Source organism: Ostrea edulis, chromosome 1 (assembly GCF_947568905.1).
Source record: "Ostrea edulis chromosome 1, xbOstEdul1.1, whole genome shotgun sequence".
NCBI lineage: Eukaryota > Metazoa > Mollusca > Bivalvia > Ostreida > Ostreidae > Ostrea > Ostrea edulis.
Genome location: NC_079164.1, coordinates 89,752,259 through 89,766,175, shown reverse-complemented (window position 1 = coordinate 89,766,175; position 13,917 = coordinate 89,752,259). Strand labels below are relative to the sequence as shown.

The 13,917-nt window shown below is 34.3% G+C and overlaps 2 protein-coding genes across 4 annotated transcripts in view; one reads left to right on the top strand and one right to left on the bottom strand.

Annotated features, from left to right (window-relative positions):
• The first annotated feature begins 956 nt into the window (after positions 1–956).
• LOC125675208 (ketohexokinase-like) lies at positions 957–10,357 on the top strand. The gene is made up of 7 exons (XM_048912727.2): positions 957–1,333; positions 2,868–2,984; positions 3,316–3,453; positions 5,303–5,375; positions 9,009–9,147; positions 9,346–9,460; positions 9,738–10,357. The coding sequence occupies exons 1-7, from the start codon at positions 1,242–1,244 to the stop codon at positions 9,994–9,996; spliced, it is 933 nt and encodes a 310-aa protein (XP_048768684.2). The 5' UTR covers positions 957–1,241; the 3' UTR covers positions 9,997–10,357.
• A 397-nt stretch (positions 10,358–10,754) lies between these two features.
• LOC125675383 (tectonic-2-like) overlaps positions 10,755–13,917 on the bottom strand; it is a 31,225-nt gene continuing 28,062 nt past the window's right edge. For all 3 annotated transcript variants that reach the window (XM_048913026.2, XM_048913019.2, XM_056165451.1), the window contains 2 exons: positions 13,652–13,795; positions 10,755–11,637 (listed from right to left, as the gene is read on the bottom strand). In XM_048913026.2, coding sequence (XP_048768983.2) covers positions 11,454–11,637; positions 13,652–13,795 — 328 coding nt within the window. In that variant the 3' untranslated portion in view covers positions 10,755–11,453. The remainder of the gene's footprint in view (positions 11,638–13,651; positions 13,796–13,917) is intronic.

Sequence of the window (13,917 nt, the reverse complement as noted above, 5' to 3'; positions counted from 1 at the left end):
TAAATCTCAAGTTTGTTGGGTATTAGTTAATTTTAACTATAGATCTTGCTGTAGCCTTCAATTCGACATTTAGATATATCGATGTATTATCTATTAACGATAATAATTTTCATTCATATATCGATTCAATATATCCCTGTGAACTCGAAATAAAAGACACCACAGAGTCGTCCACTTCTGCTTCATACTTCGATATTTTATTCAAAGTAGATATGAACGGCAAACTAACAACTCAACTTTCTGACAAACGAGACGATTTCAACTTCCCCATTGTCAATTTCCCATATTCATGTAGCAATGTCCTATTATCACCTGCATATGGTGTTTATATCTCTCCACTGATTCGATACGCAAGAGCTTGTTCTGCGTATGTTCATTTTTTTAAAAACCGAATCAGGCTACTGACAAACAAGTTAATTGTACAGGGGTTCCAATTTTAACAACCTTGTTTAGAATCAGCATTTCGCAAATTCTATGGTCGTTATAACGATCTAGTTTGCCAATACAACCTATTATTGGGTCAAATGCTGCCTGACGCGTTTCATACCGATTGTTAGGCCGTTCTTGACACACTGATTTTGACTATGGATAACTCCGTTTACCTGATCAAGATATAGGGCTCACGGCGGGTGTGACCGGTCGACAGGGGATGCTTACTCCTCCTAAGCACCTGATCCCACCTCTGGTATATCTGCCCATCTATCTATTTTGTATTGCTTATAGGAATTATGAGATCGATCACTATTCGTTATCTTCACCTTTCATCTTCGTACACTGGAAAACGTGATAATTTAGGCACATACAAATTATCACGATTCTCCATTGTAGTTAATCACCCAATAAACTAGACAGCGATTTTTTTTTTTTTTTTTTTTTTTCATTAGGCCTACTGCTGTTTCTTTTTCAACTACATAGCTTATGAACCCCATGCGCTTCCGTAACAGGGATCTTACTTTCATTTCATATTTTTCTGCAGGTCGTGCGCGTTGAATTATCAGCAATAATTACTCCAAAGTATCGTCCGTTGCAGATTTGTCAACCAGTGGACTAATTAATTCTCTTGAACTCCGATGCTATCAGGCTATAAAGATTTTTCTATTTATTCAATCTGAAATACCCGAGAGCATGCAAATGATGATACTTTGGGGGTACTTTCATTTTCGACGATGTGAAATCTTCACGAGAAGACAGATGTCGACTGATAATTTCAACTCGTAAATTGTTAGACAGGGTGTCGTAACATGTCGGGTCCTCGTGTGATGTCTGTTGGATTGGCCTGCGTGGACATTGTAAGCGTCTGTAAAAATTATCCCGAGGAAGACAGCGATCAAAGGCAAGCAATCACTCTTTAACAGTTGTTTAAATATCATGTTTGTTTCAATTTATAGTAGGGCGTTTTCATGAAAACATGTTTCCTACTAAAATACACCATCAGATGAAAATTATGTTCTCAAAAATATGCACCCACAAAATAAGGCATAGTAGTAATTTAAGCCATACAAACTGTTGGAATTCCCTTCTAATATAATTTTAAAATCCCTCAGGCTCAGGTGTTTCGAACATCTTGTCTAGGTTCACCACCTTAAGATGGTGTAGAGTCTGAAATCAAAGGTATTAAAATGACAATATTCAGAACGACATGCAGTTTTAAAGTACATATACATTGACAGTTGCAAAGAAGTGCCATTATTTATCCTTGATCAATACGAAAATTGATTATTATCTACAACAGTCATTCATCATGAGATTTATGCAGTCTATGCAAAAGACATCAGACCATCGGACCTGACCGATGTACAGTGCCTGAGGTCCAATGCATCATTTTTTACACCGGACCGAAATGTCCGATGTCTCAGTGTCCGGTTTTGAACTTTACTATTTTGATGCAGAATCAATTAAATATTTGTTATAAGAAAAAATGGCACACAAATGAATTATTAAAACCGCATGGATCATCTAAAGTATTATACGGGAGGGATCCCAAGTATAATAAATAAAGATTTCCTTGGTTTTGCATTTTCACTTGTTTCACTTTTTTACATTAGGTTTTTCAGTCTGACAAAATTTGGTTCGGTCCGGTGTGTAATTCATTGATTACACAGGACCGAATGTCCTGTGTGGTCCAAAAAACTTTCGCATAGACTGTTTATGCATATTGTTTAGTCCTTATAAAAATGTTAAAATATTCGTGCTCTAGTTCTGAGAAAAAGGTAAACTGGAATTATGTAAGCAACAATATTTCTCGATCCTTAATACCCATTTTATTACTTTAAAACATTAATTAATGTAGAGACTTTAAAGTTAAAAGCACCTGTGTATCTTTATCTCCAATGAATAATATAAGAGATTGTGCAGCAAAGTATTAATTTAGATTTATGTTTCTAAAAGATTTTCTTTAATCATGACAAAATCAATCTTTTCATAAGCTGGCTTATTTCTCATACCGTAAGTTTATTATCATTTCTTTTTGAGAGCTTGTATTGACACTTTGAGAAATACTAGAATATTGTCCTCACTTTTGCGCGTATAAACCATCTTAGAAGACATGTAACATTGTGCTGAACTGCTCGACCATTTAAGCAACTTACGCATACAATGCTTGCTTTTGATGAAATTGGAATCCAATTACACCACTCTGACACGCTAAAATATGTTATTCTTAATATATACTTACAAAGAAAATCTCAAACATCGACGGGTATGACTGGTCAACAGAGGATGCTTACTTCTCCTAGGCACCTGATCCCACCTCTGGTGTGTCCAAGGGTCCGTGTTTGCCCAACTATCTATTTTGTATTGCTTATAGGATTTATGAGATTGATCACTGTTCGTTATCTTCACCTTTCATGCATGTACTTCTATTTCAGAGTTTTAGATTTCTATTGGCAGAAGGGCGGCAATGCTGCAAACACTAGTTCTGTTCTGTCGTTACTGGGAGCCCGATCTGAGTACATGGGGAACTTTGCTAACGATAATGAAATGAGGTACAGTGTATATAGTCCAATTTAGTAGTGATGACACAGATACATATGATCCCATTTTGATTGCATCTCCTGGTATTACTAGTAATGAGAGTATTAAAGCTGAACAATATAAACCTGCACAACACTGATTTTCAAATTTGTAGCATTATTTCCTTTATTTTGTTAATTATACTTGATATTGAAAAATGTAGAATTTGCAGAATTATTGAATACATGCATGTACTACAGTAAATATTTCATGTAGAAAGATGATTTTCAATATATTATCACTAGTATAAGATTTGTATGCATATCCTCATAAAAATAGTGTTACAGTATTCTTTGTTGACAGATTTTTGAAAGAGGACTTTGAGAGCTTTGGAGTGTCCACTGCCCACTGCCGTACATATGATACCGGATATATTACCCCAACATCTATCATTATCATGAACTCACAAAATGGATCCAGGACCATTCTACATGCCAGCAAGTAAACAAATACATACTAGAAAAGTCAATTGACCCAGTGCCAGTTAGTAGACATGGAATTGATATGAACTTCAGTGTTCTAGTGTGTGAATATGTTATGTCGCCCATGTCAGATAATATTGACAGATAGCACAGGGGTTATGTTTTATTGACTGAGTTTGCAAGGTCAATATAACATGCACCTCTGTGTCTGAGACCAATATCACTTGACAATGGTCCTTATAACTCCATATTGATTATGCATAGACATCCATAGCATATATATGATTACAAGCATATCAACTATTGTATGAAAGTCGTAGTTCACCAGCAATGGTGATGTCTCCTTATGAGTGAAAAATTCCGGAGTGGGACGTTAAACAAATACAACTTATTGTATGAAATCTTTGGTATTATGACATAGGTACAGACTCTGTTGTTTTGCATTGTTACATTTCATGCAACAAAACCGTCTTTCTGCGATGATCAGTAGAAATTGCAAGTTCATTTCTCTTTCTGTAGTGCTGTAGCCATTTAAACATCACATGACTTTGTTCAAACCAAAGAAAATCTGAGCTGACATTTCAGGTCTCTTTAGAAGAATTGTATGTCAGCTTAAACCCACTATTCCTTCACTACATCACTATCCAGCCCAATTGTCTGTTTGGGTCTATTTAGATGAATTGTATGTCAGCTTAAACCCACTATTCCTTCACTACATCACCATCAAGCTCATTTGTATGTTTGTTCCTGTTGCATTGTTTTTACCAAACTCACATGAATGGTACTTTTATCAACATCAGATCTTGATTTTTATACCCCCCCCCCCCCCCCCCCCCCGCAACTTGTCCGTCCGTCCGTCTGTAGACGCAATGGTTTCCGGGCTCTAAAGCATTATCCTTTCCACCTACCGTCACCATATCATATATATATGAACTACCCATGGGATGAAGATGTTCCCTATCGATTTTGGGGTCCAAAGGTCAAACGCACTGGACATCGAAGTAGCAATATGGTTTCTGGGCTCTAAAGCGTTATCCTTTCCACCTACAGTCACCATATCATACATATGGACTACCCATGGGATGAAGATGTTCCCTATCGATTTTGGGGTCCAAAGGTCAAGCACACTGGACATCGAAGTAGGAATATGGTTTCCGGGCTCTAAAGCGTTATCCTTTCCACCTACAGTCACCATATCATACATATGGACTACTCATGGGATGAAGATGTTCCCTATCGATTTTGGGGTCAAAAGGTCAAAGGTCACGCTCACTGGACATCGAAGTAGCAATATGGTTTGGTTTGTCATGCCTTTTGTTTTTTACACTCAGAAAAGAGGTAGTTTATACCTATTACCAACACCCTTTGGGAGATTGGGGTAAGCGGGGGGTATTCTTAGTGAGCATTGCTCACAGTACCTCTTGTTTTTTAAGGTTAGATGTATAAATAGATGAAGGTGACTGGAAGAGAAATTCTGAAATTTACTTGTTTACAAAATTTTGAGTAGACTAATATACATGTATATACTTTGTATTTGATTTTAAAGATGCGGGTGATATATATATAGCGCTATCTTAGAGTATATTTAAGGAAAAAAATTCATGTTTTAAAAATACATTAGGATACCAATTGAAATGCTTCACACCAGCATAATTACTTCATGAAGCACGTTACATTAGCTATTTCATTTCTGTCAGAATTTCCAGCCATTAAAATATATGTGCTATATTTATCTGTATTCATGTGCATTTGTTTACAGCTACAGTGGATTTAGGAGGAAATGATTGCATTACATTGTAGTTATATTAAAGCAAAAACATCGTAAATGTAAAATTGTTATAAACACACATCAAATGTACCTGTTTTAGGAATTTACCAGAAGTGACTTTGGAAGACTTCAAAGCTGTTGATCTGAAAAATTATAAATGGATACATTTTGAGGTAAGAGAATGTTTTGAATTTGATTTAGCTAGGTAACAGTCTCTAATACATTATTGAAGTTTTCGTCATTTTAGAAAAATGAGAAATTGATGATATAGTGATAGTTCATGTTATATCATTTAAAGTCAGCATTTTGCAAATTCTATGGCCGTTATAACAATCTAGTTTGCCAATACAACCTGTCATAGAGTCAAATGCTGTCTGGCATGTTTCATACCTATTGTTAGACCATTATTTATACACTGATTTTGACTATGGATTACTTGATCGTTTACCTGATCAAGATAGAGGGCTCATGGTGGTTGTGACCGGTCGACAGGGAATGCTTACTCCTCTTAGGCACCTGATCCCACCTCGGGTTTATCCAAGGGTCCTTATTTGCCCAACTCTTAATCTTGTAATCTTATAGGAGTTATGCGATTGATCACTGTTCATTATATTCACCTTTTCATCAATCAATTTGATACAAATGTCCAAGAGGGTTAATAACAATTTAATGCAAGTTATTTCTTTAAAATATTCAGGACAGGTGATAAATGTTTCTAAATCAGATTCAGCAAAAAAATTAACTTTATAGTAATGTATTGAACCTATTACAGTCATTAATTTGTATCTACCTAAATCAAAGAAATTTGAATCAAGACAAAATTACAAATCTATTAGTCCTGATGCACTTCATTATAGAAACGGATAGATACTCAATTATAGTAAAAGTCAGGTGGTATGGATTGGTAGTAAGAGATATTCAGTAAAAAGATTAGTGGAAGATAAAGAATTGATATGGGGCAATAATAAATTCCAAGTTCTTGGAATAGATTTTGATGTTGATTTAGGTGAAACAGTAAAAATAAATTTTGATAAAAAAATTATTGCTATTCAAAATCTTTTGAAACATTGGGAAAGAAGGAATCTTACTCCTATAGGGCGTATTACAGTGATTAAATCATTAGCAATTTCAAAACTGGTACACTTATTTATTTCATTACCAAATCCATCTAAAGACATCATAGACAAGTTAAATCAAATATTCTTCAAGTTTTTATGGAAAAGTCCTGTCGCAAAAGTTAAAAAATCAGTCGTCACACAAGAATATAACAAAGGAGGATTAAATATGGTAAATATTGAAAACTTTATTGCAAGTCTAAAATTGTCATGGATTAAAAAACTTCTCTTTGATACAGCCAAGTGGCAATCTATTATAGGAGCAGAAGTTGATATAAGTAATGTTATTAAATTTGGACCGTTGTATGCTTTACAAAAACTTGAAAAATCAAAGAATATGTTTTGGAGGGATGTAATTAAATCTTGGAAATGGTTAATATGTCTTTTTGAGAGAAAAAAATCTTCTGAACGTATGGTTAATAGTGTTTTATGGTACAATGAAAACATAAAGGTAAATAGAAAAACTTTATATCTGAAAGAATGGTGTGAAAATAATGTATATACAGTTAACTCAATGTTAGATGAGAATGGAGATATCATGAATTATAATCGATTCATGGAAATGTATAAAGTAAAATCTCATTTTTTGGTTTAAGACAAGCATTGAAGAAAGCAATGAGAGTTAATGGAATAAACCAGTTTATAAAAGTTCAAGAACCTACTATTCCCATACATATAGCCCCTTTCATATATTTTAAAAGAAACAAGAAAAAACTGTACCAAATTTTTAATCATAGTGAAGAAAAACCTACAGGTCAAAAGAAGTGGGATATACAATTTGATATCTCTCAAGAAGAGTGGAATACAATTAATAAAAATGTTTTTACTATTACAAAGGATACAAAATTACAGTGGCTACAATATCGTATAAATCAAAAAATTTTAGTCACAAATTTATTTTTGTTCAAAATAAAGAAAATAGACAACGATTTATGTTCGTTTTGTGTAAAAGAAAGGGAATCAATAGAGCATGTTTTGTATGACTGTGAAAATGTTGTTTTATTTTGCAAGAATGTGCAGTCATGGTTTAGGGATTTTTTTTCAGTAAATATTGTTGTTGATAAAAAAACCTTTTTGCTGGGTAGCTCAGAAAATGAAATGATCAATTTGATTAATTATTATTTAAAGTACTTTGTGTATGGTTGCAAATGTAGAGGCAATCCGCCTTTGTTAAATAACTTTATTACCACTTGGACAAATGTGTACAAAGTAGAAAGGCAGTTAGCATGTAAAAATGATTATGTAGATGTTTTTGAGAAGAAATGGAATACATTTCATAAATTAAAAGATTTATAGATTTTAGATCATCCAGAATATATAATATGTAATTGTATATATTAATTAGCCTATGTATATCATCGGAAGTTATTATCAATGTCATAACAGTACATTTGTTATACATTTAAAACCTTTAGTTTGTGACAACCTATTAGATTAATATTATTTTGTATAGTGTACATATGATAAGCCAGAGTAATTTCATTCCTTTCTAATTCTCTTCCTTTTTTCCTATCTTTGAATGAATGCCTATTAGAGTGGATGTGTGAGTAAATGGTAGATAAAATACCCTGTACCCCCTAGTCAGGTGGGTTTGTAAGGGCATGATGTTAAAACCCTGACTGTCATAATGTGAATAAATGTTGTATGAACCTAAAAAAAAAAAAAAAAGACACCCAATTATGTATGTGCCATTCATGCAAGTTGTTAAATGAAAATTAAAAACATTTTGTAATATTTACATTTCATGCAGTCTTTTGTTTTTTCCTTCGATTGTAATGATAGCCATTCTCTCATAAATGCATTGCAGTTGTGATAGTATGAATCGTGATGAATATAGCACCTCTCTTTTAACGGTTTGGAATTCTGACAGAAATAAAAGTAGAATGTAAAAATAGAAAGTAAATTTCAGTGACAATGCTTCTCGCTGGCATACAGTTCATGAAGGGCTAACACACGGGTCCTACTAGTACCCTCTTGTATTTTCAAGAATGAAATTCATTTCTTAATCATATTGTCCTCAAAGTTTTGATCAACGTAGATTGCAATATTGTGATATATTTAATACAGAATGCTCTATGAAGGATCGATCCTAAAATGAAGTGAATGTCAAAATTGCTAGAAAAGTGTTTAAAGTTTTGATATTAGGAAAGAATGTCTACAGCAGTAACTGTTGATGCTTACAACTTCAGTAATTCTGTATTTCATCCTTTGATCTCATTATTTTGTTGTATTCATGACTATATGTCAGTGAATGATAATTCAGTTTCAAAAATGATTTCCCCTTGCTCAACAGTGTTTTAAAATATTTCTGAACATCAGATTTTGCTTGAGACCAACATATTAGATTGATAATTGTATTGATAATTGTTTTAGGCACTTTCATGGAGTTTTCTTGAAAAAAAATTTTTTATGTAAAAACACCAAAAAAACACCTGACAAATCCAGTGAATGTATTTTAAACAGGAAAAAGAGTTTATTTGTGCATAGATAAAAATCCTTGTAATCCATTTTCTTCAAGATTCCCCTCCCCATCCAAGGCAGACTCCTTGCCACAATGGGAATACCTTAATTTGATTTATAGGGCAAGGTACATCATGATATATCATACATTATACTGTATGTACATGTAGTATTTCTGAATAGTGGGATAAACATTGCACCCCATTGGTATCTGCTAATCTCTGTTTTTAGGGAAGGCCGTGTTTTAACACCCCAACTTATGAAATAGTTAGGATGTTAGCTCACATTGATGAATACAACCAGTCATTGTCTGAATCAGAACAGGTCCAAACTTCTGTGGAGCTTGAGAAACCAGCCAGACCAGAATTGGGTATGTTTAGAAGTTACTTCAACTTTTTTTACTCTATTATCTTTTAGGAACCCAGAACTGTTTTAGTTGTTATTTTGACTCTGTGAGCTGCATTCATGAAGTGAATTGATTTAATTTCATTAAGAAATTACATTACAAAACATGCTGATCGAATCTATTATCATTAGAATTAAAATGGATACTTTCTTTGTTTATAAGATCAGCTTCTAGATAAGGCAAACTATGTGTTTGTCAGCAAGGAATACAGCCAGAATAAAGGACTGAACAGTAAAGAGGAGGCAGTCAACGCATTTGTAAAGAGGTGCAGGAAAGGGTAAGTGTATATGTAAATCTGTTTTCATGGAGGTCAGCCAGGCATGGAATTCTCAAAAATAAATTCTCAACTGAAGTTTCAGTTTTCTTCCATTTGAGCAGTTAAATTTAGAGTAAAATCTCAGACTCAAGTTTAACTTTTGTGTAAGATTGTTTCGAGAAATCCAGGCTTTGTTTCTATTATATTCTTTTTAATGGAAAATTTAAGACCTTCGTTTCACAATTTTCAAGATTGTATTTGAAGAGAGCTAAACACTTGCATTATTATTTTCTACCAGAGCTTCAGTCATCTGTGCCTGGGGTGAAGATGGTGCTGCAGCCATTGATTGTGAAGGTCAGCTGGTTACCTCCCTTTGTTTTCCTCCCGAGAAACTCTGCGACACTTTAGCAGCAGGAGATACATTTAATGCGGCCACTATTTTCGCTCTTACCAAGGGCACAAAACTTTGTGATGCCATTACATTTGGATGTAAAGTGGCAGGTGCAAAGTGTGGGATGCAGGGCATTAGAGGACTGAAAAATATTAACCTTACATGAGTTTTTGTGGCTTTTACATAGTTCAAAGTTTTTTTATTCAATATTGTTAATGTGTTTCTGAAAAGTTTTGTTGTAGATAAATTTTGGCAATTATTTTGGAGGTTTTTGGTTTACAAAAAAGAAAATTCTCATAAAAACAAACTTTAATATCATGCCTTCTAAAAAGCTTGATGCACAAAAGATAAAGTGCTAATAATCTAACCCAATTTCACAGAAATAAATCTAATCAAATATTTTCAGATTTACATTATCTATAGTCAGTGTTTAAGATGATGTCACAGATCTGAATACCCTTGTCATTTGATTGTAAAATTTATGTTTTTCATTTGGAGAATTACTTGATGATAAACTGTACACAATTTGTGTTGATTTTTTTGTCCATACATATATCAACTACCCTTCCAAAGAAATCATTTATATAACAGATCAGCAAGCCTGTATCTGAAGGATGTGTATGGGTTTTTTAAGCATAAAACATGATCTAAAAGCAAGTTAAGATAACCTCTTCTTCTCAATGTTGATCAACAATCTTCTTCCTTTGAAGTTCTTATGTGATGTACAATGACACCTTTGTATGGGTCTAGATAAAAATACCCACCCACCCCCTTAAAACCCACCATTTTGACATACATGTACATGGACAATATTGTATTTTTGGAACAATAAACAAATCACTTAAATTACTTTTACACTGGAGCCAGATCTAGAGCATAGACTTAGATTCAAGTCACATTGTATATACATGAAACAATCCATGATTTGTAGAAAAATAATTTATTTCAATATATATCTACATGTAGATTTCATTATATAAAACATGATGACAGATCTCTCTTAAGTTAACACCTTTCTTACCAACATGCACTCAAAATCAACATTTTTTCATAATGCTAATGCCTAATTCTGCATATGTTTGGAATACAAAAACATGCACACATTAAGAGTCGACCATCGACGAAATCAATATCATGATCAATATGCAAGACAGCCTGGGAAGGGAGAAGCGAAATGGACGGAATTTTGTGCTTCATTTCTTCTCTTAACTTCACCAAATGTCAGTGAACAGTTGCGTTATTTCTCCATTCACGTGTTCAGTGGTAACACTTGAACATACATGATTAAAAATGAAATAGTTTGACAATGTAATAGATGTAAGCCTTTTATCCATTGCGTCAGTAGATTTACACTTATTACAAACTATCTTTACATTTTTCAAATCCCTGTATATTTCTCGCTTACACATTTAGTTTTATCACTAACCCAAGTACAATAAATGTACAAGCCAATGTCTGCACTAACTTCTTTAAAACTAGCGGTATCCTCTTGTATATTCATGATCATCTTCCAATACTTTTTAAAATTCCCATACCTTCTCTATATCTTTTTACACAACCTATGAAATCATGTACATTCACAACCTTAAATCATAATATCACAGTAACTAGCAGACTTTTCGATCATAGGATGTACCACCAAGGTCTGAGGAAGACGAGGAAACCGACGAGAATGACAATGACGAGGAGAACTTGGACAAGGATCTGGTCTTTGTCTATGCCCTCATATCTAGAGGAGAGGGGGTAAATAAAGGCCTCCCAGCAAATGTCCTGGGAACATATATTACTGTACTTGCTATCCTTGTACCTGAAATAGAAATAAAACAATAAATACATAAACTTTCACAGGGATAAGAAATAAACATCTTTTCATATCTCATTCCTTAAAAACTTTATTCACTTTGCAACAAGCAAGTTTTAAAATATAAATCAATTCCTCTTGTCAGCTCAGAGGGTCAGCTCGGATATTGACGCAAAGGGGTCATTTAACCTCATTAATCTAATATTATTATCTGTTGAAATACACGTACCAATATTAATATTTAGCGAGTTTTGAACAATTTTTCTGATGTTGATTTGATCTGAACATAATTTTATTGCAATAGGATATTCAGACTGGGAAAGTATTAAGTTTCTCAATTTTCCCCATACCATCAGACAAAATAGAAACCGACACATGCGAGTCTGAATTTTCACCTTTTATGTTATATATTATATATATTGACTTTGAGAAGATTGATGCGTATATAAGGATTTATAACAACACAAAGAAACAACAAAATAGAAACCAAGGTCAAGGTTCTGTTTCTTGGAGTCATAATTGCATGTATCAACCTCAACAAAAGTCAGTAATTGTATACTACATTCCAGGCAAGAAAGCAGTCATGACATGGTTTCAAGGGGTGGGGAAGGGGGCATGTATCAACCTCAACAAAAGTCAGTACAGTATAATTTGTCTAAACCGGCCTCTGAGTACTCCGGCGCTCTGTCAATTCCGGCCACAAAATATAGTCCCCAACATTTCTTTAACAAATCCTTTATTAATAATTCCCTGTACTCCGGATACTGCGTATTCTGTATATCGGCCGGCTTACACAGTCCCAACTGCTATCAATTAACTTTAATTATCCTGTGTAAACCGGTCCCTCGATGATACACCACCCTAATTGTTGCGGTCAATTGTATTCGGTGTACACAAGGTCCCAACTGCTCGTAATTAGCTCTAATTATTGCATTTAAACCAGCCACCCCACTATGACCAACCTGTCGGTATTCGGTTGATCACACATGGTGTACACAAAGGGTGTCTCAAGGGAAGCCACAGGTAAGTAAAAGAGTGCAACTGGCGATGAGTCGCGATCAGTTTAAAATAAAACCTTATTTTTAGGGGGTGCACTTTTCAATTACGACAGCACCACGCACAAGGTAATGGCGCCCTCCCCCTAACGACAGAGACGAGAACTGACATTAAAAGACAAAGTTCAATTAATCGATGAATTCGATACATTTTTGGAATGAAACAAAATCGGCAACAATCCCGTTATGTTTTCCAAAAGCAGGGTTTCCCCTAGTGGACTTCTCGGAGCTCTACGGCGAGTCGGACAGTGATGATATGCAGTTAGTTAGCACAACTCGCCATGTCCGGTCGATCACTCGGCATTGTATTAGTTTCCGTTTCATAAATTGAGACAGTTGAAAGCGATACATTTACAATGAAAGCTGGGAAAGACTAAATTTTAAACGAACACAACACAAACTTGACGAATGTACATAATGTAGCACTTGATAACGGCGATGATGTAGACAAAATCGACAATTTACCAACAGAAAATTGCGCGAATAATTCCCAGATTTTAAACTGTTTAATAAAAATTGAAACTTTTTCAAATGAGCACAACAATAAAACACTGACATTTATATTTTTACATTTTGAATTCTTTTGTGATATATGTATATTAAAACGTTAGCAATCATTACATATGTATGCATAGATAGTGAATACAAGGGAAGCAACTCTTCTTGTCAACATTCTGCACTCCAGACTCTGTGCAAACCGGCCAATTTCTTTGGAACCACACATAGCCGGTTTAGACAGATTATACTGTAATTGTATACTACATTCCAGGCAAGAAAGCAGTCATGACATGATTTCAAGGGGTGGGGGTGGGGGCATGCGAGGGTGAAATAACAATACACACATGTAAACTAAGCATGTACATGTAAGTGTGAAATACTTCCATGAAACTGCACAGCGGTGATAAAGATTTGTTGAAAAGGATTTCTGTGGTTATCGAGTCATTTAATGAACTAGTTTATCTCACCTTGGTATTCTCTCTGGTGTGTTCCCTGGTACCAAGATAAACCTAACAGAGCTTGTTACTTCAAAGGTTTCCACGTATCCAGGTGTGTTGCAGGCATTCATGTCGCCTATGGTGCATCTCAACTGCCACTCAGACTTTATATAACTGAATATAAAGGACATACATTTCTCAAGTGTTTCAGTACCATGCAGTGTACTATACATATAATACATGTATCTACTGGTACAATGGGGGTATATCTCATATGTAATGAATTTTTTATGCTG